The sequence below is a fragment of the Pleurodeles waltl genome, chromosome 10, assembly GCF_031143425.1.
Source record: "Pleurodeles waltl isolate 20211129_DDA chromosome 10, aPleWal1.hap1.20221129, whole genome shotgun sequence".
Classification (NCBI taxonomy): Eukaryota; Metazoa; Chordata; class Amphibia; order Caudata; family Salamandridae; genus Pleurodeles; species Pleurodeles waltl.
Genome location: NC_090449.1, coordinates 586558628 through 586585748, shown reverse-complemented (window position 1 = coordinate 586585748; position 27121 = coordinate 586558628). Strand labels below are relative to the sequence as shown.

The 27121-nt window shown below is 44.0% G+C and overlaps 1 protein-coding gene across 2 annotated transcripts in view; it reads left to right on the top strand.

Moving 5' to 3' along the window:
- Positions 1-27121, top strand: part of MINDY4 (MINDY lysine 48 deubiquitinase 4) — a 680820-nt gene that overhangs the window by 556541 nt on the left and 97158 nt on the right. For both annotated transcript variants that reach the window (XM_069211042.1, XM_069211041.1), the window contains exons 14-15: positions 1423-1486; positions 5445-5606. In XM_069211042.1, coding sequence (XP_069067143.1) covers positions 1423-1486; positions 5445-5606 — 226 coding nt within the window. The remainder of the gene's footprint in view (positions 1-1422; positions 1487-5444; positions 5607-27121) is intronic.

Below are 27121 nucleotides of genomic sequence, written 5' to 3'. Positions count from 1 at the left end.
ATAGGATTAGCATAGTGCTATTCATTCTGAGCTAGAAAAGTGACAAATTAATTTGTCATTTTCGCAGCAAAGTCTTTAAACATTGGATTAGCTAGTTCCATCCATGCTGATCTGAAAAAAGACAAAATCCTTTTACAGCTCTAAAAGCGGCATTACAGTTTTGGACTGGTCATATACCATCAAAGCCAACCTAGAATGAATAAGACTAGCCCCAACCACATGTGTTTCACTCTTATTAGAGCTTGTCACACCACAACGAAGTAATAGTCCACCTCCACTCTCAGAGCCCAGCTTGCACTGCACTCATTGATTAAATACTGTGCCTTTGACCCTACATGGTGCTGTGCTGCATTTTGGATCAGTTCTGTATACAAATACCAAAGACATACATGCATATAGATATGCTTGTAACACATCACAAATGAAGGTCCATTATGAGAATGCACCCACATTTGAGATATATTATTGGATTAGTTAGCACTCCCCCTTTATTATCAGTTTCTTTTCACCGGAGAGTGGTGTGCCCTGGATCAGTTGCTCACCTCAAATAAGTCATCCAATATGGCAACCGAGGCAGGTTCCACCCCGAGTTGGGGTTGTGGCATCGCTCCCCAGAATACAATATAAAAATCTTCCACACTGAAAAGGCTTTTCTGTTGGACTTGCAACTTCATATCCCTGTCATATCAATATTAGTTAGCCAATAAGTTAGATCTTTCACTGGCGGGTAATTGCTGCTTTAGGATCGTTTCTAAGGTGTAGACTTGATCAAATGAGAGCTTGTTAAATAGGTGACAAGTGATATGTCTTATATGAGGAACCTATGCACTGTTGCTGATACATCTATTGAATATTAGACAGGATATGTCTGCAAGAGCAGCCATAAGTGGGTATTTGTTGAACATGATAGAGGTTTCACTTCTCCTAGAAGTACTTTTTATTTTCACTAAAGCAAAGCATGGTAAAATTAAAATAAGGGAGTTGTCACATTCATTGGCTGCATATTTGAGCCATTCATTGTTTTACCTAGTGAGTATTTCAGTTGTAGGTACCTTAGTTGTCTTCTTTTATGCATTCAGTAAATACATATAGCTTTGTACCATCTATTTCTGGTAGCCAATCACCAAGGTTATTGACCACATAAACATTTAAAGGATGTCTGCCACCTATTAATCTCAAAGACAGATTTTAATTGTTGATGTTAGTCAATTCTAGACTGCCAGTGGTATAAGAAACAGCTGTTGTGGGAGCTGCATGAAAGATTTCCTTTGTAACATTTGTTTGTTATTGAGTCCATCATGGTCATGCCTAGGTTCATACATGATTTCACAAATCTCCAAAAAATCTAATACAGCCGTTCAATACTTGGACTGCTACATGGACCCAGAAGGAGTCTAAAACTTGTGATTCCTTTGTTTACAGGGTACGTGCAGATTTTGATGTACCAACTAATAGTTTGATTGGAGCCCATGGGTACTGTACACAGGTGAGTATACCTGGTTTGAGATATATTTTATTAAAATACTGATGGCTCTAGCATAATGCCATATTGTGCTTGTCTGATGACTGTTGTGGTCTTACTAGTCATAGTTCTCATTACTTGTATGTGCATGCTTTGTTTGCTCGTATTTACCTGTAAATACATTTTAGCTCTGCTCTCCCTCAAGAGATCAGACTGGATTTGATGCACAGATCTAATCTACTCCTGAAAAAAATGAGAGCCTAGTCACATGGACCCATTTTGGACATTAACACATGGATTGCATAGAGTTATGGAATAGTGACCGGATTCCGGTGAAGTGCACAGACCCATTTGTTTGCTCTGTTTGTCTTTAAGACATTCAGCAGTGACTGACCTGAGGCACTTTGTACAAAATAGCCCTCTCCAAAAGTGAACCCAGGCTGGTTCCCGGAACATTCTTATTATCTATGATTTACCCTTAACAAAACCACAGTCATCCATGGCACTGTAATGTATCTAACTCTCAAAACCAGGAAAAACATTCTAAGAGTGTTCATGATGGCATATTATGGTGTCATCATCTGAAAATGAAAATCGTTCCTATGCCTTGCTAATTGATTACTGTATTGCTTTGCTGTATGCATATCTTCACTACTGACACACTGCATTTGTAGATGTGTTTGTACAGTGTAATCAAATGCATGTCCCCACTCAATTGTTAACTCTCCATCCCATGTCTTCCTCCAGTCTTTGCAACCACAAATATCTAGTCCACCACCTGAAAGTGCAATAGGAGCCTTCATCTACCACTTTCTTGGTCAAATTTATTTTCCCAATCTTCTAAGCCACACCCACCAGTAGACCCAGTCTACCAGCCAGGCTTTCCAATAGGTGCTGCCATCATTTAAACAGTCGCTATCAGAGTCACTACTGTACTAAACATCTATTCTTCACCTCAGCTACAAAGCATGGCTGTCTAAATTTCTCTGTTCTTCTCCTCCACCTCGAATCCCTCCTGTGCTTCTGCCCCAAAGCACATCACACATTTCTTATCCCCTTCTCTTACATGTTGATCGTAACTACTGGCCAAATCTTAGTTTGGGGTGATTTCAGTTTCTGTTATGGTTTCACAGAACCTACCCTGCTTCAGAATTTAGAGGCTCCGTTCTCCTTTATCCCCTATGCTTTGATATTCCATACACTAAGCTCTACTGTCTGGCCTTTGTGTTGGAGAGTATGCTGCCAACCACAGTAATTCTTTGATTGTGACATGAGCAGATCACTCAATTTTCTTCTTTTTGATATTAGTTTCCCCAGTGTGCATGAAGGAGACCAACCCAAGAAAACCCAATGCCAAACACTTCTCTGAGGGTTTTTCTACTCCCTATGACTTCACATTCACCATGCTTAATGAATTACTTAGCAAGCAATGAAGTACTCATAAAGGAAGCATATAGTGTCTACTACTTACTCCGCAACTCAAAAGTATTACTCCTTCTAGTTCCAACTCAGCCTCACAAAATAGCAACAGACCTACTATTGGCTTGAAAAAGCTTGGCACAAATCTAGATTGACCTGAGTTGCCCTTCCGCACTAAAAAGGACCAAAGGTCCGCATCTCCACCAAAGTCCAGAATGCCATAATGAGACTCAGAAATCTCCAACAGACTAGTTCAGATATCCACAAACCTGTCTGCATTGTACCCCCAACCCTTGCGGCTTAGGGACAGTTTGGAAATATTCAGGAAGATATGGCTGGAAATGTACTACTAGTTCCTTTCCCATTCCAAGGTTTCTAAAGCTTGGCTCTTCCAACTCTCTAGAGTTCAACTTTTCCCACGTCCTTCTGATCCAACATGTAGCTTTTCTCTCACAGTCCAATCGTCATAAGTCTCAGAAAGTGTCTTTCACCTTACTCTTGGAGAATAGCATACCACCAAATAATTCCAGCTGCCAGCATCACCCGTGGTTCGCTCATGGCACGGCCCATATCTACACATTTCCTGCTAAAATATTAACAGCCCTTCTTCCTCTCCCATCTGAAATGATCTCCTTCATAAAAGCATCCACACAACCTCCTTCCCTAAGCTGGCTGCAACTTGTGTCATTTATTTATAATGGATTTCCATACAGCATGTTATTTAAGTTCTCAAAGGCTAAATGGCCAAATATGTTTATTCTATCAACCTGTCTGATTCAAGGGTTAGCCAGGGTTGCCTAGCATCAAAGCTGCCTTGTCTTCATTCCACCTCTGGCCTCTTTCTTCCACCACTCCATACTCTCCTTCCTCCTTTTGTCAATGTTTTTCTATCTTTCCCTAGCCCTTTCTTCTTTTTCTTCTGTTGTCTCTCTCTTGCTCTGTGTTAAAGTAAGATTATGAAAATTAGGCCCTGATCCCCCAAAAAGGATTGCTGATGCACATCACTTTGAAAACACTTGCACTGGCTATTGGAAAAAGGATCTAGCTGCTCCGGCAGTGCTTGGCTTGTCAGGGGTGCTTTTTGTCCATCATGCTCAGAGTAATTATATGATGACAGTACTATTTGACTTGTCTTAAAATGTGAGTAAATACCCAAATGTATTGTACTTTTTTACATGTAGCCCATTGTGAAATTTCAGCTGTTAAATTTGTGACATTAGAAAAAGCTTTGGGCCTATTTACAACCTGCACTTTGTTGTACTTAAAGTTGCACTACAGTAATACTAATCATGTACCACAAAATGCAAATCACAACCTACTGTCAGAATCCCCCGCTTCCATCTTTTCTATGCAGAGGTCTCCAACAAGGTGGCAGAGATCTCTGAATATGTAGCCATGCTTTTTTTTTGCAGTAAATGTTGGAGAGACCAGGACGGATAGTTGGAAATGGGAAATGCTACTAAATGTGAGAATTTTATGGAAATTTAATGAAGGGTTTAAGGAGAGACATGCTAAGAGAAACATGCAATCACAAAACAGTAAGACCATTGCTACTCACAAATTACACTTATAGAGTTAGTACACCACTAAACATATAATACAAGCTCAAAAGAACCCCTGCCTAGGCTTGGAGTTAGTCAGGCAATGTGCATGGCCAACCACAGGTACATCAACCCTCTCCCATATAAAACAATGGCAGCAGGGAAATAAAATAACACCCCATTGGAGCTAAAACTAAATAGGTTACATTATTTTGACATTGATATTGTCTTTTTATGTGTTTAAACGAATATACCTTGTTTATATTATTTTAAAAAGTATTAGTAAAGTTCATTAAAAAATCAACTTTTAAACTTTTATTAAAAAGTTAAAAGCAATTTCAATTAATGCAACCAACGTTTAACGCAATTGACTACATGTTAAAAATAAAAATGTTAGTGAAAGTGGATTTAAAAAAAAATGTTTATAAATGATCTAAAAGTTCAATTAATATACTTTAAATAATTATTTAGTACACATTTTACTTGATATGTTAATGTGCTGTACCATGTTATTTTATTAGATCTACACAATAAATATTTTAAATTAATGTATATTTATATTATACATCATAATATTTTTAATATTTTTTAAAAAGAATATTACAGTCTTTGGTTATTCCCTCAACTCTCCGCCACTGTAGTGGAGGCCTCCACCTAGTTATGAAAACCTACTAGTAGTAACTTTACAGCTTATAAATTCTGTTCTATGGTGCTCCCCCCCACCTATTTTTGCAGAGTTAGAGATGTGCAAGACAACACCTAGACGTAACTCTACGCTCAGAAATGGTGAATATCAAACAAGTGTAGAGTTGCACCCAGGTGTAGTAAGAAATATACACGAGTAAATATATATTTGTATATTTATATTTGTGAATAGGTCCCTTGATTTGTATCACTATAAGTCACTGAAAAAATGTGTGCACTTCCAAAACATTCAAGCCAAAGTTGTCAGAAGTTTTTTTCCCGCTTTCTTTAATAGCTGGCAGCATTTTAACATTATCAACTACTTTCCATGTAAACAGGAACTTGTGAACCTTTTGCTGACCGGTAAAGCTGTGTCTAATGTGTTCAACGATGTAGTGGAGCTCGATTCTGGGAATGGCAATATTACTCTGTTGAAAGGAATTGATCTTCGGAGTGACATCGGTTTCTTGTCTCTCTTTGAACATCACAATGTGTGCCAGGTACAGTTTTGGATGGTTTTATTAGACTTTTTAAAAATATTTTTCACAAATATGAAAAGCAGAACAAATAAAATCCACTGGTTTACGGTATTCATTCGGTACTGCAACTGACCACACCTCATGCAATGTATTAGGAAAATAACTAAACATGTCGCAACTGTAAAATAATCCTTTGCAAGAACTGCTTCTTTATATAATTGTTAGTTATTTCTCGGAAGTGGGGAACATCTGTGCAGGGCAAAGGAGAATGCGCAAAAACAGTCTTCTGTTACCTGCTCACCATTTGTTTTTATGTAAAGCCTTGACAACGCGCATGCGCTGTATGGAAGACCTGTTAGGGATACAGGCATTTTTGTCCCACCTGCCGCTGCCTGCCACTTCCAATAGGTTGAAGGCAGTGTTGCTCTTGTTGTGCTGTCTTCGAAGTGGTTTGGCAGCCGATACATCACTTCCTGTACTTGGCTGAGGAGCACCGGCCAAGTACAGTTTACTTACGCCTCACATGTTTTCATGATGTTTGGATGGACTATTTTGTTTTGTTTCCTGCCTTTCGTGTTTGTTCACATACGCAGTTCGTTTTCTGTGTTTCTTTCCGCTCTCTCCTCACTTGGGCTTTTGTTCCTATAAACGTTCACCTGATATGCGTCCACTTAACGGCTTGAAATGGTTGGGATTGGCATTTGTAAGGCACTTGTAATTTTTGGTTTTACCGTTGTTTATTAATTCTGTTTCTTCAAACTGGCTTATTTTTTGTAGGCACGGGGAGAGCAGACGCAGAGACTCGAACCCGTTCCACAGTTGACACCTCCATATGTTACGTCACATCCTCTCACTTGTTACTTTAGGGTCCAAGTGTTGCTTTAAAGGGTCAGACTCTGGTGAAAACCCATTGAGGCACATTAATGTTTCTGAAATTGCTGCTGTCCACGGCCAGCCACTTTTGGAATTTCTTTTCTGTCTGGGAAAGTGGCAGCAGGGCTTGTGGTCAGGACAGGGTGCTCTGGCTCATACCCTGGGGTCAAGGACTACCTGACACTCATCTGGGTTCTAAAACCATTTCACAGGAATGCTCAATGTAGTCAGTGGCTCCCAGGTCAGAATTCTGTATACAGAGCTGTAATGCAGTTTGGTGCCTGACGTAGCAACATAGATTACCATCATACGCTTTCAATCATGTGATTTTTTTTTATGATGACCAAAAAAAAGTTTGAAGACCTCTGCATGTGCTTTGCATTCAGTTCCGGCAGGCCTAGACTGACAGATAAATCACATGTGATTATAAATGTAAATTGTAAAATTGCATCTTTCCAGAATAACATGATGTCAATTCTTTGTATGCCCTTAATGTCGTGATTTGGTGACGTTGGTGTTGTTTTTTTTTTTTTTTACTTCCCCACTGCATGTCTAACGGTCGGACCAACGTTGCCGTGGATCACAGCAGCCCCTTCTGAGCCCAGCCTCACCCGCACACTGACAATGACGAGAGTTGACATGCTGTTTTTCAACTTAAGTATACCGATTTATCAAACATAAACGTGAGCAGGATGGGGAAGTGGCTTGAGTACGGAGATGGCTCAGTGTGAGGTGCCCTGACACAGGCATGGCGTGTCTTCTTAGAGACACACAGACAGATCCCAGCACTACTGCAAAGACTCAAGTCCTACTTTCACAGTGTCCTATAAACTATTCAACCATCACCTACCACTCGCAGACTCGTTGTCCCTAATCACATGGCTTAAAAGATCAAATACCGCTATCTTAAGCACACAAACTGCTTGTAATGCCTCAGATGTGTTTATATTCTCGTCAGTGTAATTAACATACTTTTAAAGAAACTAAAATGTATGTGTTCTTTACTGTAAAGCTTCACAAATTAATTCACTGGTTTGTACATTACACCCGCTTTATTACTTTCCACATTATGGGGGTCATTATGACCCTGGCGGAAGGCGGAGAAGCGGCGGTAAGACCGCCAACAGGCTGGAGGTCTTTATTTTTGTATTATGACCATGGCGGTTACTGCCATGGTCATCCGACGGTTCTCCGTTCCGCCTGCCGGGCTGGAGACCAGGGTCTCCAGCCCGGCGGCCGTCACCATACTGCCACCGGTATTTTGACCCGGCTTACCGCCATGGATTTCATGCGGTTTGAAACCGCCATGAAATCCATGGCGGTCATGGCGGTCATGGCGGTCATGGCGGTAAGCACTATCAGTGCCAGTGAATTCCTTCCCTGGCACTGATAGGGGCCCCCCCACCCCCACCCGACTCCCTCCCCTACCCCCCGACCACCCCTGCCACCCCCCAAAGGTGGCAGGACCCCCTCCCCACCACGACCCCCAACATCTCATACACACACAACACGCACGCAGGCACCACCAACACACACACACACACACACACCGACATACATGCAAACATCCACACACAGTCAGACACGCACATCCACATTCAAACATACATGCACACATCCATTGAGACATAACTACAGACATACATGCACTCATTCCCATACACACAACACCCCTGCAAGCATACACGCACTCACACACACCCTCTACATACACCCCCACACCCCCCCACGCATGCACACAACCCCCCCACCCCCCTCTCCTCACGGACAATCGACTTAACTGGTCCGACGATCCTCCGGGAGGGGACGGGAGCCATGGGGGCTGCTCCGCCCACACCACACTGCCAACAGAACACCGCCACACTGAATCACAGGACGTGATTCTCTGGGCGGGGTTCTGTTGGCATGGCGGTGGAGCAACCTCCACTTCCCCGCCGCCCACCAGTATGGCTGTTGGTGGCTCTCCGTCCGTATAAGGACGGAGAGCTGCCAACGGTCATAATAGGCCGAGCGGCAAACCGCCACCACTGGCGGTCTTCCGCACGGCAGTCCCTCAGCGGTCTTGGAAAAAGACCGCCGAGGTCAAAATGACCACCTATATTCTTTCACTGTTGACTGTTTTTGTAAAAAGGACTTCATAAAAATATAGAAAACGCAGTTCCTTTGTACAAACAAAATGGACCACTTCAACAGTGTTTTTTTTGTCCGTTGCCTCCTTTTTTGCTGCTGCTTGCTACTGTCATGGTTGCCGGTTGCCCCCAGTGTTGCTGTAGCTTGCCCACGTGTTTCTTACTACTTGCCCATTCTATGTCGTGGCACCAGGGACTGTCCTACCCACTCCTCTCTCACTCTCGTTGCTTGCACTACTATGAATAGCAACCTAAAGGGAGCTCCTTTTTATCAGCCTTGGCAGCATGAGATGCCAGGTCAGAACCTATGCCCTTTAATAATTCACACGTATCTAACAAATACACTCTGCTTTCATGGGCCCTTTCCAAGCTTCAAGACCAGTTGCTTCTTTTCAGCATTGACAAGCAAATCCAAGAGCCACAATTCAACACATACAATTCCAATCCATGTGCATCCACTCCAAACCAAAACACATGGGTGAAAGACATTGTCATTTACAATGCCAATAGCTCTAACTCTTGCAAATGCGAGACCGATTGCATTGCAAATGCTTTTTCTTTAAGTTGCAGTGAAAACGATTCATTGGCATGTTTTGCAACAGTAATCTTAGAACTATGCGCCTCTTCCTATTGGCTTCCATGTAATGGTGCAAAACGATACTAGTTAGTGAAGTTCATTGATACATACTATGTAGAAGTGCACAGTAATTTCCTGTTTATTACATTTTTGTATGGTTGTAATAATATTGTGTAGTTACTATTACTTGTAAGAGCCAGAGTTATCCTATGTGCTGTTCTTACATAGGGTTATACTTTGGGAATCTCTCTGCACTATTAAGTGTGATCCAGGTAGACTTTATCCATACTGATTTCAGGCTACAGTGTAAAGCGCATTCCACTACCATTTCTGCAACGTGGCAGCGTGTTATTTATTTATATACTTACCATTAGGAGAGAACACTCGGGTGGTGTGTGTTGCGCTGCTTCTGGAGGTCCAGTTACCTCAACATTTGGGTTTTTGGATCTTTCGTAAGAAAAGGGAATTAAAACTAGTCCCTGAGAAAATCACCTGCCTCTACATCCAATGAATCTTTAGGCTGGGATGGGCAGTACTTGGGGATGAGCAGATCAACGAGTACAATGGGGAACATCATTTGTGATTTAATTTGTCCAGCAGTAGAGTGGCCATTTTTGATAAGCATCCCTGCCATCTTTTAAAATGAAGTAGCCAATTACCACATTTCTGATCTGATTCATTTGAGGATGGGAAATATGTCTTCTCTTGTTACTGTTATGAAATAGAGCTAATTGGTGGTACCCTATGTGGAATAACTAGTTCAATCGTCTCTGTTACCTGATGTCCCTGAACATAGGACAGGCTTGTTAATTCTTGTGGTTCTGATGCATGTAGACCTTCGCTTTACCTGACCATATGAAGGAGCAACTGGGTGAGACTGTACAGTTTTCGTCCAGCGAGTGTGAGCGTTGCACCTGTATGAACCTTTCCTTGTGACTTTTACAAGAGCATGCACAATATAGACCCAAAACATAGACATGAGATTAGCATCACTTAGTGCACTTCTTTGTTGTTAGTAGCAAAATGTGAATTTGCATTTGTAAAGGAATTTACTAACACTTGTATTTCATGTGTGAGTAAATATCTCAAAGGCCTGTCATGAAGGTTCGAGGGTGAATGCACCAGCAAAAAATTGGAGAAAGCCTATATGCTCCAATGGATTGTGGGTACTTACAAAACGTTTGCTGGTAGTTTCCCACCGTGAAAACTGTTGCAGATTTACTTTTGCTAAGAGCAAGTGTAAATTCATATTTATAATAAATATTTCCCAAATTAATGTTTATGCATTTCATTACTTCTGTCACGATTCCGCCAAGGAGAGCCATCCCAGTCAATGCAAAATGCACTTGAGCCATTAAGGTTCTGCAAAGTTCGCAAGCTGGCTTTTATTCAACAGATGGTCCCAGGTAGACATGTTCACACCACCTAATACATGAATACATTATCTTTTTGATTTCCAGGCATTGTAAATTGTTTTAATAATGCAGTTCTAAACACGGATCATTCCTATGCCTGCATAGGAGGTGGTGATTTCTTCTTCCATTTTTTAAAATATACCAATTTTATTGATTTGAAATTGAGTTGGCACACAACAAAAAGAAAATAATTGCTTTCCAATCAGTTGTTACCATCCCACCTCCCCCAGTCCCCCAAAGTTACAAAGGAGCCAGAACATTTGCGGATGCAGTCTCTGGTGTCGAAGAAAAGCAATACTAGTACCACCAATTACCCCAAACCCTAGAAAATGTCTGACAACAGCCTTTGGGAAGATAAATTAGTTACCTTTGTTCAGCATACAAGACCATGTTGGATCTCCGCAGTGCCAGTTGAGGTGCCTGGGGCAACTTCTAGTGTCTCGCGATGTCCCTTTCAGCCACTAATGTTGCTATGCTGACCATCATTCAGACGCCCTGCGCACCCTCCCACATTCATCCAATAGCCCCACAAGAGCCAATTTTGGTGTCAGCATGACCGGTCTATCTTAGACCCTAGAGAGCGTTCTACCTATTTGAAGACAGTACCGGAAGATTGGTGGACAACACCACACCATGTGGAAAAAATCTGCCTCAGGAGAAGAGCATCATGAGCAATGAGGGTCGGGCGTAGACAAGAGTGTCTAAGCCTCTGCGGAGTCACATACGTGAGATATAAATTATGTAGCTGAACTAGCCTGAGCTGTGCAGAGATAACAAGCTCCCTAGTAGCCACAAATTGGATTCGCCACTCCATGTCGTCTAGCTCACTGTTAGAAATGGGGTCTTTGGTTGGCAGTCAGGGTACCCCCTGTCCAAACAAGGACCCTCACTCTAGTCAGGGTAAGTCACACACAATCCTAATTATCCTGTGTCCACCCTCTGGTAGCTTGGCACTGAGCAGTCAGGCTTAACTTAGAAGGCAATGTGTAAGGTATTTGTGCAATAAATCATACAGTACTACAATATAACACCACCAAAATACACCACACAGTGTTTAGAAAAATATATAATAAGTATCTGGATAAATGCTGGTCAAAACGATTAAAGATGAAATACACAAATGTGGGGATATCACTGAAAGTGATATCAAGTGCCTTAGAGTTAAAATATTACTTTAAAAGTAATAAAAAGTGTCTTAACAACAAGTGTCTCTTGCAGGGCAAAGTACCTGGTGTGCATTGAAAAATCCTCGCAAGGGAGCGCAGAGGAGGAGGTGTGTGGAAAACAGTGAGTGTGCGTCGGTTTCGCCCCGTCGCACACAGACTTGCGTCGTTATTTTCCACATGGGGAAGACGTTGCGTTGATTTCCGGCGTGCAGACTTGAATCCTCTTTGGGTTGTGGGATTTTTAGATGCCCCTGGACCGATGCATGGAATCCTGGGCTTGTGGAGCGAAGTCACAGGGGCTGCGTCGATTCCGGTAGGCGATGCAAGGAATTTTCTTCCGCACGGCAGGCGCTGCATTGATTCCTCTCAGGAAGTCAGGCGTCGTCGTTCTGAGTCAGCTTGCGTCGATCCAGTAGGGCCGAGCGTCAAAATTCTGGTCGCTGGCGCTGCATCGTTCTTCTGTAGCGAAGTCGGGGCTGAGTTGTTTCAGTCTCGGTGTGCGGTGAATTTTTCACTGCGAGCAGGTGGTGCATCGTTCTTGGCAGGCGGTGCGTTGAATTTTCGCTGCTCGGGGATATCAGCTGCAGGAGAGAAGTCTTTTTGGTCCTGAGACTTCAGGGAACAGGAGGCAAGCTCTATCCAAGCCCTTGGAGAGCACTTCTGCAGCACAGCAAGAGAGCAGCAAGACAGCAGGGCAACAGCAAGGCAGCAGTCCTCCTCAGAAAGAAGTCAGGAAAGTCCTTTGGGCAGCCAGACAGTTCTTCTTTTCAGGGTGCAGGTTCTGGTTTAGGTATCTTCTCCAGGAAGTGTCTGAGTTGGCAGGGCAGAGGCCCTGTATTTATAGCCAAATGTGCCTTTGAAGTGGGGGAGACTTCAAAGAGTGCCTTAGAAGTGCACCAGGTCCCCTTTCAGTTCAATCCTGTCTGCCAGGGTCCCAGGAGGGGGTGTGGCAGTCCTTTGTGTGAGAGCAGGCCCTCTACCCTCCCAGCCCAGGAAGACCCATTCAAAATGCAGATGTATGCAAGTGAGGCTGAGTATCCTGTGTTTGGGGTGTGTCTGAGTGAATGTACAAGGAGCTGTCAATTAAACCCAGCCAGACGTGGATTGTAAGGCACAGAAAGATTTAAGTGCAGAGAAATGCTCACTTTCGAAAAGTGGCATTTCTAAAATAGTAATAATAAATCCAACTTCACCAGTCAGCAGGATTTTGTATTATCATTCTGGCCATACTAAATATGACCTTCCTACTCCTTTCAGATCAGCAGCTACCACTCGAACAATGTATGAGGGCAGCCCATGTTAGCCTATGAAGGGAGCAGGTCTCACAGTAGTGTAAAAACGAACTACACAGGTACATGTCCTGCCTTTTACCTACACAGCACCCTGCCCTAGGGGTTACATAGGGCACACCCTAGGGGTGACTTATATGTAGAAAAAGGGGAGTTTTAGGCTTGGCAAGTACTTTTAAATGCCATGTCGAATTGGCAGTGAAACTGCACACACAGGCCTTGCAATGGCAGGCCTGAGACAAGGTTAAGGGACTACTTAAGTGGGTGGCACAATTAGTGCTGCAGGCCCACTAGTAGCATTTAATCTACAGGCCCTGGGCACATATAGTGCACTCTACTAAGGACTTATAAGTAAATTAGATAGCCCAATTGGGTATGAGCCAATGTCACCATGTTTTAAGGAGAGCGCATATGCAATTAAGCACTGATTAGCTGTGGTAAAGTGTCCTAAAGTCAGCAACAATTAGGTCAGAAAAAGAGAAGGAGGAAGGCAAATAGTCTGGGGCTAACCCTGTAGAAAGGCCATTTCCAACACTCACCAATTCTCCCATTGCCATTGGAGCTGGCTCATCATCTCAGGGGCATTGGAAACCAAGGATCAAGAGAGCTAGGAGCCACCCCCCCGCCCAAGCTGCCCATCAAGAGTCTTGCCTCCAAAGAGCTATATTCAGGTAAGCCTGTCATATGTGTCTTGTAACACGTCTCAATTGCAGATACCTATGAAATTGGGTATGAGAAAGCTGGAAGTGGCTTTGCATGTCTGCAAAGGTGCACATGTGAGTACCCGTCCAAATGTTTCCCACACTGTAACCTCAATCAGGCCCCACTGCCAACAGCCCTCCAGCCATGCTGTGTGGTCCATCCAGCGTCCTTTCTACAGAGGGGTCTGCTGGGTCATTTTCCTGTCCCAGCCAAGAAATCTATTGACGTGCTATAGAATACAAATCATTCTAGTTAGTTAAGGAATGCGTAGAGGCATAGCCCTACCATAAAAATAGTGCATCCGCCCCACCGAAACCAAGACAGGTTAGTTTGAGTTGATATGCCGGGTCCTTCCAACTTCCGGTCACCCAATAATTGATGATCATTGATTATCAGGAAATTAGACACCCAGTTATATAAGCAGATATCCTCTGCTGTTATATCACCATCATGTACAGAGTGACAACACTTGGCAAGGGTGATGTGTGGTGGTTGACCTCTCCAAAGTAACCTCAGTTCACCAGGCATTGGGGATATGGAGAGAAACATTTTGCAGGGCATATAAAAGCATGGAAGTGTCATCATATTTTATAAGAGTTTTCGGTCTCAGAACATTAAGGGTCATGGACGACCAGGTAGCTGGGAGAGTCTTGGTACTGGTCCAATTGATATAGGAACTCCTAGATACTTAAAGGTGAGGCGACAGACCAGAATATCAGATTGCCAGCCCAAAACTGCAATGTTCCCTAGTACAGGATCCAGAAGTGATTTACTGTGGTTCACCCGAAGCCCCGAGGAATCCTCAAAAAGGTGCAAGATAGCTAATATGTGAGGGGCTGACACAAGGGGTTTGTCAGGAAACGAAGGATTGTGTTCACAGATAGGGCAATCCTGTCCTCCATTGTTTCACTACATCTCCATTCCTGCAGCTGAGCATCACAGTGAATCACATGGGCCAGGGGGTTCTGTGGCCTACCTCTGAAGTACTTAAAGGATGAAGAGAGGGGCTAATAAGAGGGGATCAAGCATCCTGTGACCTGAGATAGGACAGCAAGGGGGCTGAAACATGTTGATGAGCAGAGTGGAGGACAGGGTAATAGCCTTGAGTTCACCCCATATTTAGGTACTAATCCTGCCAAGGGGGACCTATAAAAAGTGTAGATGAGCATCCCCTTAGACAGTTTTAGATAAGCTGCACAGAGGATCCCTTTGAAAACCATTGCCTTTACCCTCACTACCTACCCTTTTTCTCCACTCTGAAGTGTTGGTCTGCACCAGAGTGTTGTAGCATCCCTATGATGAAGCATACCATTGTTTAGTGGTTGAGGGCATTTTTAATAATGTGTAAGGGACCCTGAACCCCTAGTCAAGGAAGAATTACTTTCATATCAGATCTCAATAACACCCAACTTTTTAGCTTAATTTCAGAGGTGCTCAATTTCATTTAGTATGGGAGGCCCAATACCATAATTGAAGGTTATTTTAATTGCCCACCTTCATCAGTTATCTGCACAGCTTCTTCAAAGCCAAAATGTCTTTTTAATCCTTTACAAAAATATATAACTGGAATTTCTATTTGTATTTCATTACAATATGCAAAGTAATGATTTCAAACATGACCCTAACCCATTACTTCAAATTGGATTTAACCTATTCTGTTATTCTCGATAAGTGTCCCTAAATGAGGCTTGACAGCTGAGAGATTACTGCTAGTCTACGTTGCCAATGTTTTACTAAACATAGTACAACATGATATCACTACTCTACACCATCGTCTGAGATTCGTTGGAATTTAATTTATAACCTAACACATATCCAAATTCTATTAATGCTCTCACGCTAAGGTAGATCAGTCTCCACATCGATATGTGCACCCCAGGTCATCTGTGTACAGAGCAAGCTTTTTAAATAGCTAATAAAAATAAGCAGTTGCATCACCTCATCTCTTTTGAGCTTGTAAACTGAATACTCAATGTAGAGATCAAATGTTTGGGAAGATGGGGCAATCAGGTATTTTGTTACATTCTATACTTAACTCTCAGGTAAAATCTTGATTTACCACCTTTACAGTGGGGTTGGAATAGCAGTATTTAACTGCCACAGTTATATTTTCCCAGACTCGAGCCTCTGTACCACCTTCCAGAGACAGGCCCAGGTAACTTGTTCAAAGGTATTGGCCACTTTAACTGTGTAAATGGTCAGTGGTCGAAAAGTTACAGTTGCCAATATTAGGTATCAAGAGCAGAGTTAGATGACATGCACTAGGTATGGTGCCCCAGCTGCAAGACAGCGGCATGTGTTATGGGTCTGCCCACAGATCCGTCCTTTAGGGAAGTGGTACTGCAGGGTCTTGAGGTAGTCATAAGCATGGGTATTCTTAAAAGTTCTTGGAAAGACAAGACTGCAACCCATTGTTTGAATCTCATCCTTCGCCTGGTTGAACAATCTATTATAATGAGATGGAAGCTCCTTACACTCCCATGTTTAGAAGCCTAGGAAATAGGTAAAATCTGAGGCAACTGCAGGAAATTGGTAAAATCCAAGGCAACTGCATTTCATCAAGAGGATGTGAGGGGTCTATGCTGCTGCCCAATAGCCAGGACTGGAAAAGTTTGTTATCCCGCCAGACTGACCCTCCAGATTCCAACAATCCTTTGATCATAGCCACTAGCCTGGACACGTCCCCTAAGGGGATAACATGGCCTAGGCATCATAGGTGGATTCTAGGGATGCACATAATTCCCATTCAGACTCTCACCCCCAGTGGCCATTCTTCCATGCCTTGCTTCTCCCAAACGACAAAAGACTCCCATACCAGCCACTGTGCCCCATCTGCCAATGCCTCCTATTCCCCACTCTGTGGTTTACTCCCTAGTTCTCCCTTATGTCACAAACATGAGTGTCAGGCGCAGAATTAAATCCTCCTTTAACTGTCTGTATATCTCAAATTGTAAACCATTAGGTCTGATACCTTACGTAACTCAAGATCCTTAATTGATGCCCTTGATTTCTATACCTTAATTTCACTCTTTAAGCCTTTTAGTTGTAATGGGGATAGCAATGGTAAGTGCATCTCCTGCTGCCATCTTTCCGCCTCCCTGGATTTTCGACTAAACATTATAAGTATTGGATGACATCCTGAAAAATGAGGATTTTAAGAATTGCATTATTATTCCTAAACAGTGGAGCTGAAATGAACATGCATGGGCTAGTTTTAAAATGTGAGTGCGAAGTAGGAGGAATCAAGAACCTAAACACAGTATCTGACAGGAGGAGTAATCACAGCAAAATATCCAGAGGATGGCAATGCAGGAAACAAATGAAAAAGATTGAGAGGAAGCAAGCTTAGTAAACTCACTTAGTTTTTATGAGACTCCATCTTAGCGAGTGACAAACATTTCACTCCTCGAACCGGGGTCTGCCATGTATCTCCAGGTAAGGTCAAATGGTATTAACAAAATGAACATTGGCCATGATAAGCCTCAAGGTTCGTGAACAGAATAAACGTGCCGGTCGCGTCGGGAGTAATCAGTATGTCACGTGTATGCTCCAACCGTACTCACATATACGTCTTGTACATCTTAAGCCTTGACAAAGTCTTGAAGACGAAACACGTGTTGGCTGTTTTTTGCTGCATGGACTTATTGTTACATCTAATTACTGTATTGTAACTCTGCTCATTTGTTACCATCTGGCTGTTCTGGATACTTTGATACTCTGTACTACGCAATCTCTGTGATTGAGACTTCTACTACCTACTTGCATCTATAATAAATTTCTATCGGACCGGACATCTAACAATTCTTGAACATTTTCTGGATTTACAACACTAGTGTGCCCTGGCCACTCTTTTTGCATTATATAGGCAACCACCCACTTCTTAGTGAGTGGCCCTCCAACACCTGTGGTGGCAGGTGTTTTGGCTAGCCTGGCACCCACTACTACATGGTTCACTTATATGACTATTCTCTGATCCTAGGGCTGTTATACTTTTGCAGATGTGCGAGCACCTGTTGGCATTCTCCACCATCTTCACTTGACAAACATGCAAGTTTATTAATAACTCTCGTATCATACACTGCGAGCCCTGGCACCCCTACGATAGAACCAGCTAAACTGACATATTCTGTTTTGGAAAGCAATGATATTTCAGAATCACAGTCTGCAGGCAATTGAATAGTGTCTCTGACATAGCGAGGGTGTAGAGCTGTATCCATAGGAATCATGAGAAAGCCTAAGCGTGTCCAGGCACAAGGCCCTCCGGTTAGATTGGCTGGGATATAGGTAAAAGAGATGTTACCACATGAAAAGAGCCAACCTTTAGGCAACTTAATGTTTCGAATGTGGCTGACAGCAGGCACCACATTCTGGCAGAACATTTAATTATTTACATTCAAACAGGTCATGTCATTTCGTGAGTGGCAGAATGTCTGTTGTGCAGCAGTTAAGTTTTTGTTTCTTTTCTCCAGTTTAAGCTGAGCACATTTACCTATTTTTATAGGATGACAGGTCAATGAATAGCACACATCTCCATTTGAGATGTTAAACGTGAGTATGGATGTCATGTTCCTCCACAACCGACTGCCCACCTCCGGGCAATGACGGCAGTACTCATAGAGTGACAGAAAGGAGCGAACGTCACTCACATCCACCATTCCATCCTGGTTTGTATTGTTAAAGATGTGCAATAATACCGCAGCAGGAGTGGGCACCGCCACTAGACAAGTGGTAATCAGATCTTGAACGCTTCGCATGTAACTCATACAGAAGTGAGATACATTCAGCACTTCCTGCGGCAGATGAATCCAAACATTGTTCGGTTGATGCAATAGCGTTGGCATCTGCGGCTGACGATTGAATCTTTGGGCTATGAGCCCCTCCCGCTCCCCGGTGGAGCCTCCCGAAAGGGCTCCATACACCACACTCATCGCACAGGCACCCCATAGGATGATCAGAAAAGAACAAAAGACAAAACACGTATTATCATTCTCGCAAATAGCATTTGTCAGCAGGAACATGTTCCCATTTGTCTTGACCAGGTCGCATAACTACCAGGACATTATCTGGTCCAGTGGCAATGACATCAGCGGTAGAGGAGTGTTATTTGGGGATTCAATCCACACTTTGGCCCCTGGGTTCTTGTCAGTAGATCCAAACCATCCTTTGCCTCTTACAGTGAGAAGGGCTGGGGCACTCCCCTTCTTGACAACACCTCCATAAACCGGCATGATGACAATCTGGGCAACGCGATCACCGGGTTGCACCACTAGGTCTTTGTCACCACTGTTCAAGAGAATGACTTTCAACTCGCCCTGGTAGTCTGCATCTATCATGCCTCCTAAAATTTGGATGCCTCTCAGGGCGAGCCCAGATCGAGGGGCGATTAGACCATAATGCTCAGGGGAAATCTGAATTCCAACCCCTGTTTCAATCAGAGTGATGTCTCTATGCTTATTCTGGTGTAGCCCGATATGGGGCCAAAGGTCCTGGAGCTGTTTCCCAATACACGATGGTATTGCTTGCTGTAAATGGATTGATCTGTAAAGCAGGCGTGAGCATTCTCATGAGAGGTGTCTCGGCATTCGTAAGGGTTCGGTTGTTCAACATTTGCAAAGCATCGTACAAATTATCCCTCCACCCCTTCAGTGTCCCATCAGACAGTTTTGCGCAATTGTTCCTTCAACAACCCATTCATTCTCTCTATCAGTCCTGCTGCTTGTGGGTAGTAAGGTATGTGAAAAATCCACTCAATGTTGTGCACAATAGTTCTGCACTAGTCTGCCCTTGAAGTGGCTGGCGTTATCACTCTGAATTTTGAGACGCACTCCATAGTACAGAATCAACAGATCTAATGTTTTCACATGCACTGACGACATCAGGACCAAAGTCGACAAAGGCGAGACCGTTGCACTCATCCACCTAGACCTCTTTGCAGCCTTTGACACCGTCTGCCACCACACTCTCCGCACACGCCTCCACAACATAGGAATTTGCCACAAAGCCTTAGACTGGCTCACCTCCTTCCTCACGGACCGGACCCAGAGAGTCTGCCTTCCACCCTTCCACTCCAACACTACCAAGATCACCTGCGGAGTCACCCAAGGGTCCTCCCTCAGCCACACACTCTTCAACATCTACATGATCCCCCCTAGCCAACATCCTCCGAACACACGGAATCACTATCCTCTCCTATGCAGATGACACCCATCTCATCCTCACCCGCAACCCCACCACCGCCAAAACCAACCTACACGCCACTCTCCTTGACACCGCCAACTGGATGAGCACTAACCCCCTCAAGCTCAACTCAAACAAAACCGAGATCATCATCTTCTGCCCCAACAAAACCACATGGGACGACTCCTGGTGGCCCACCGCCCTAGGCCCCACACCCACCCCCGCAAACCACGCACGCAACCTCAGCATCATCCTTGACGACTCCCTCTCCATGACACAGCAAATCAATGCTCTAACCTCCTCCTGCTTCCACACACTCTGCACTCTAAAAAAAAATTCCTTCAAATGGATTCCCCCAGAAACCAGAAAGACAGTCACCCACACACTCATCAGCAGCAGACTGGACTACGGTAGCGCCCTCTACGCCGGCACCACACTCAAACTCAAACGCAAACTCCAGAGAATCCAGAACACAGCCGCACGCCTCGTCCTGGGCCTCCTCCGCCACGAACGAATCTCACCACACCTCAAATCCCTTCACTGGCTCCCCATAGACAAGAGAATCACATTCAAGATCCTCATCCATGCACACAAATCCCTCCACAACACCGGCCCAACCTACCTCAACGAAAGAGTTAATTTCCACACGCAACCTCCGATCAGCCGACCTCGCCCTAGCCACAGTCCCCCGCATCCAACGCACCACCACAGGAGGCAGGTCTTTCTCCTACCTTGCTCCCAAAACCTGGAACTCCCTCCCCATCGACCTTCGCAAAACCAAAGACCTCCTGGTTTTCAGAAAGACCCTCAAGACATGGTTGTTCGACCAGTAACCATCCCTGCCCCCCCGATTCCCCCTTCTCCAGCACCTTGAGACCCTCACGGGTGAGTAGCGCGCTATACAATTTTTTTTGATTGATTGAATGTTTTCAGGGTGCTCTGCTGAGTTGCGCGCTTGCAGGGAAAGGCTATGAGATAACCAGAGTAAGTATCCACCACTGTGCAGGCCTACTGACATCCTCTGCTCATTGACATTGGTCCAATGTAGTCAATCTGCCATATCTGTCCTGGCAATTTACCTCTGCCTAGCCAGCCCCTCGCCACTGGGGGGCCGGTCTGTGCTGTGTACACTGACAAATGTGACAATCAATGATTGCTGTTTTAATTAAATCTAGGGGAAGATGCATCCCTCTAATCTCTGCCCACCTGTGAGTAGCTTTTTCTCCAAGATGTCCACATTTCTGGTGTGCCCATTTAGCCATTCCCACCAAATCAGAATTCTGCACCTCCACTTCAGACTCTTGAATCTTGGCTTGATCGTCTGCAAGACAATTGAACCATTGGTCTAATGAATCAGTCGGACAGTGAGCGTCCACATGATAGACAGTCATGGTGCTTTGAGGTAACATTTCCCAGATCTCCTGCCATAACTCCTTCCCCCATACCTCCCTGGTATGGATTTTGTACTGATGTGCATGCCACGTGGGAAGGCAAGTAGCTAACCCACTGGCGGTAGACCAGGAATCTGTATAAATGTGACATTTTCAGGGTAGCTCTTGTTTCAAAGCTTGATACACAGCGTAAAGCTCTGCAAACTGACTACTTCTTCCCTGTCCTGTAGTTGTTAAAAGCTTCTTTGTAACAGGATTATAGAGCACTGCTTTCCAGTGCTTTTTCGCTGCCACATATTTTGCTGAGCCATCTCTGAACCACACATGTTTTTTGTCATCTGCAGATAAGTCTGTGAACGGCTGGCCCCATCCTACCGGAGATTCACAAACCGGAGGTACATCGTGCAGCATTTCTGAATTCTTCACGGGAGCCTGCGCTACCTGCTCATGCAAAACAGCGGTTCTTTTTGGACCCACTCGTGCCCTGTCCTGGACATACCATTTCCATTTTATAATGCTGGCTTCTTGCGCATGCCCAATTCTGTTAGTCTTAGGAGAACTCATCACCCACTGCATGATGGGGATTTCAGGTCTTAAAATCACATTATGTCCCAATGTCATTTGTTCGGTATCAACCAGAGCCCAATAGCAAACCAGCAGCTGCTTCTCAAAGGGAGTGTACAGCTCTCCTGCCTCGGGTAACTTCTTTGTCCAAAATTCCAGGGGCACTCTCTTTCTTCCGTGTTTTTGCCATAAACTCCAATTAGCATGCTACCCCTGGACTGTCACATTCAGCTCGATGTCTCCCTCCCAAATCGGCCACAAATCCAAAGCACGCTGAATGGGTTTTTCGCTAATTCAAACGCACGCTGCTCCTGCTCTCCCCATTCAAACGCATTCTTCTTTCGTGTAACTTTGTACAGTGGGGCCAAAATCTGAGACAAATGGGGTATGTGTTGTCTCCAGTACCGAAATAGTCCAATAAAACACTGGGCTTCCTTTCGATTTTGCAGCACTGCAAATTCCTTAACCTTTTGTTTCACTTTTGGCAACACTTCTCTGTGTCCCTGATTCCACTGAATGCCCAAAAATTTCACGCTCTGAGACGGTCCCTGCACTTTCTCGGGGTTAATCTCCCACCCTTTATTCTGCAAATGTTCCACCACCCTGTCTAGCTGAATCTGCACCTGTTCTTTTGTCTCTCCCTGCATCATCACGTCATCTATGTAGTGGGAAATTTGCACTCCGGGAACCACTGGTACTTCATCCAAATGCTCTGCCACCAGCCGGTGACTGATAGTGGGGCTAATACCCATGGGCAACCTACAAAAGGTGTACTGGCGCCCTGCCCACTGGAATTCCAGCTGGGGCTGGCTCTCAGGGGCTATTGGTATCATGGAAAACGCATTGGCAATGTCAATTATCGCATACCAAGTCCCACTGTGTTTCTGTATGTTTTCAATCAAGGTAATGGTGTCTGGGACCGCCGCAGTCAGAGGAGGGGTATATTTATTCAACTGGCGATAATCAATGCAAATCCTCCAACTGTTATCACTTTTGCGAACGGGCCAGAGGGCATTATTCCACGCAGTGGTGATGGGAATTACCACCCCGGCCTCCAGTAAGTCATGTATGGTCTGGCTAATCTCTTCATGCCCTCCCGGTATTCTGTACTGTTTCATTTGAATCACCTTGCTGGCTTGAGGAAGTGTTACCGGAGGAATCTTCAACAGCCCCACCCTCGCGTCGGCTATTGATATAAATCTCTTGGAACCAAATTGGTAACATCCATCTTCTAAATGTAGGGTCATCCCTTTCAAAATGTCAATCCCAATAATGTACTAGGGAATGGGCACGATCAAGACAGTGTATTTTCTCTTTGGGAGTGCCCCTATTTTCATGGGAACCACTATCTGCACTGTTCTGGGGGGTTTTCCGCCCAATCCCGTAATGGTGAAGTACTGTCCCTTGAATTTTCTTGGGTTTCCATGAATTAAAGAGGCCTCCGCTCCGGTGTCAACAAGGGCTCGAACTTTCTGAATATTTCCACGTTTCCCAAAAATGTCTACTTTAACATATGGTCTGTTATCTTTGAGAGCCCATCCCTGCACCGGAGTTTGACCTATTTCCTAGTCTATTTTCACTCTGCGCACATCGGAGTCTGCTGAAGTCAGATCTGGATACAGTCTACGGTAATTCTCAGGGAGCTCCTCCTCCCTGTCTCTGCCTCGCAATCTCTCTGAGCTTACTAGCTCCCTCTCCCACTCTCTGCCTCGAGTTCTCTTGGGACCTGTGGGTTCCCTCTGAGCCCCTATGCTCCTACTCCCAATCTCCCTCATCTAGGGATCTCTCTCTGCTGCGGGGCTCTCTCTCTCTCTCTCCCTCTCCATCCTCGCGCTCCTCCCATCCTGCCTTTCACTGGTTCACCTGTTTGTTATCTTTCTCGTTCCCTTTCCTGCTTCCCTCCTTTTATCCAAACCGCGTTTGCGGTACATCTCCCACATATCCTTGGTGGTTATCCCATCAGTGTCATCCCTGGCTACCCCATCTTTCAGCAAGGCCAGAAACATGTCCCGCCTTGACACCCTGTTGTTATCAGTACAATTCTCAGACTGTGAATTCCTCTCTGGCTTATGCCACTCGCCTAAATCACTTAACTCACGCATGGCTTTTACCACCTGAGACAGTGGGTTACCAGTCTGATTAATCAACAGAGTCATGATGACATGCTTGTATGCAGGAGGAGCGGACCTAATCAGCCGGTTTCGCACAGACACATTTAAAATTCCATTCATACAATTATGAGCATTACCCAGAAAGATAGCTGTGTTCATCCCTTCCTCCTTCAATCTCTGTACTGCATCTCTCAAAGTATACCAAGGTTTATCATTCAGTGGCCAGTCTGACTCTGTCAGATACTTCTGACCCCACCCGTGTGCCGCTGACTCCAACAGATTGGTCATGGGACCATTCCCTGAATAAGTTCTAAACTAATTTTGGATAACTGGGTCCGTACTTAAGATATAAAGCCTCAGGGTGTCGCCGTGATCTAATTGGACCCCCTGAGCCCCAATATCATGCACTTGCACCATCCACGTAAGCAATGTTTCCCCTCACCTCTGTCGAAATCTGTCTATCACATCACTTAGTTCTTCCTGTGTGTAGTCCTCCAGAGCATCCAGCATCACCCCTCCAGGGTTAGCTGTGCTATGCTGTAACTTTCATCGATATATTGGCTGCGCACGGACAACATTCCTACGCTCTGTCTTTTCCTGACTAACATCTTGACAATTATCACCCCCGGACTCATCCGAAAAATCAGACGTGTCCCAGATGTTTGCATCTCAAAATTCAGGGTCAAAGGCTAACCCTGCCTGAGAGATAGCTAAATGTACCTTCTTTTTATTAACTTTCCTTCTTCGTCTTTTGTGTTTATATTGAGCGACACTAACTGCTGTACCCTCTCTGCAACCAGCTGGTACATTTCAAGCTTATCACATAACAATTTATTTTGACATGCTAACATGGTAGAGGAATTTCGGGCTTCTACTAACTCCTTCTCCAGTTGCTCGTGGTCTTTCTGTAACTGTAAACATTTTTCATGCAACTTTCTGTACGCAGAGAGCAAAATTCAGCCTCGCCTCCCTAACGTACAAATCTCTTTTCCCTTGTCCATTGACACTTTTTGTAAACATGTTAAAACATTTTCAGGTTTTGCATTCAACATACACGCATTCCAATTTTCACACAAACCAGCACAACGTGACCATTCCTGAGCTAAAAGTTTATACGGGGCAGTTTCCCACCCCGGTATGTCTATGTCCGGATTTGATAAATGAGAACTTGCTTTTGAGCTTGCCTTGATCTTGTTAAACATTTCTATTTTTTTCGAATCCTGCCAACTACACCAAAATGTGTTGCTTCACTCTTCAGAATAACCAAGCTATGCACTTCAGGATAGTTTAGGGCACAATGTGAAACAATCACTCTCACACACCTTAGTAAGTAGAATAATCAAGTTTATTTATGGGGCAAGTTCTTATATCTCAAAACTGACCACACTAACACATCATGAAAAATAACATGAGAATAACTGCGAGAATATAAACACACAGTGATATCATGAAAAACGACACGAAAATAGCTGCAAGAATAAGTGCATATTACACACACACCCACACAAAATGCTTCAAAGCTTATAAATTGAAAGGCTTCACCTAAAAGAGATTCTGCATCCCTCCACCGCACACGAAGCCGGGGAACCCAAATCGACTGGCGCAGGGAGTCTCCTTCGGGACAATCAGTCCCCCCTACGCAACGTACAACCCAGAAGAGAGTTCCTAAACCAGTCCATTAGGCTCCTGACCCTTATAGTATTTACTATCGCCCAGGAGTCTTTTCTAGAAAAAGACCCCCTCCTTTACAAATTGTGCAATCGGCGTTACCTTGTTCACCCTTCGAGACGTCTCCTCGTAACGGGCCAGGTTCCCAGAAGAGGGCTCCAAGGTGAAGCTTGCATTCCTCCTTGAGTACAGGGGCATCCCCCTGTTGTCCTAACTGATAGCTCTTGGAATGAAAATAGCGCCCTTCGTACCAGGCAGATGGAGCGAAGTTGAGCAGAAAAACACCCCACCCTGCAGCTTGCAGAAGCTTGTGGAAAAACACAGAACAGTGCTCTACTCCCAGAACCAGACTCGACAAAATGGAGTCGTGAACCAATGTAAAATGGAAGCAGAGGCCAATGGTCCATAGTATATTTCATTGCCCTTACCCTGCACCACTGTTCACCTTGCACGTAGTGCATGTAGCAATACACTCCTGAGTCATATAAACAAATAAACACACAATTAGCTGTGTGCATTTATTGGGGACTTATATGTTACTCAACTAATAAATCAACTCTTTAACTAAAATGAATTATGCCCTAGAAACAGGATTATTAAACACTTCAGAGTTAATTTTTGTATTTCACTGGACATTGACATCACCTACAAATGTAAAATTCACTATGAAACAAGTCAGGACACTTTAAAGAAAATCCTTTTAAGAGACAGTGAATTATATATACAAGTACGTGTAAAAATGGGATATGGAAAATCACGTATGAAAAAATTATTCGAAAGAAAAAAGATTTAGTTGCCATACTGATTACAAGTCATGTACTGGTTAACCATACATGGCTGGATAGACAAGGTCCCTACAAACTCCTGATATGACAAACAAGTCACATTATGTATGGTCTATGGACAGCCTCCTCTGTCTCACTAAGAGTTTTGTTACTCTCATTTGTTCCATTTTATTGGAGTTGCCAACTAGTCTAACAATATGATTTGATGCATTATTCTATAGATATATCTGCCTCATATTGTCATCTGTGCCTTAGTCATCATTGCTAGTGGAGTTTGCACAATACATGGGTTTGAGTGACACTGCTGCCCCCAGGTGACACTGCTGGCCCCTGAGGGTGGTTTCTCACTCTTCTCTGGTGTACATAGATCATCATTCTTTCTTATCAATTACTTCCTAATGCCCACTTCTGTTTATTATACAAATGTGCTTATCAGGTACCCACTTGTGGCTTGGCAACCATTAACGGAATTTGCTTGCACACTAGGGAATATCATTTCAAGACTGGAGGCTACCATTATACATTAATCTTTTAATTGCTACTCCTGCAGCACCTTTAAAGAACTTACAAAAAATAAACCTTCCATCTAGAACTAAAACACCATGGTCCATAAATAATCCCCTCATAGAACACTTTTCCTCTTTTAAATTTTGCTCCTAAAGAGATAAGTACTATGCATTATAAGTTGA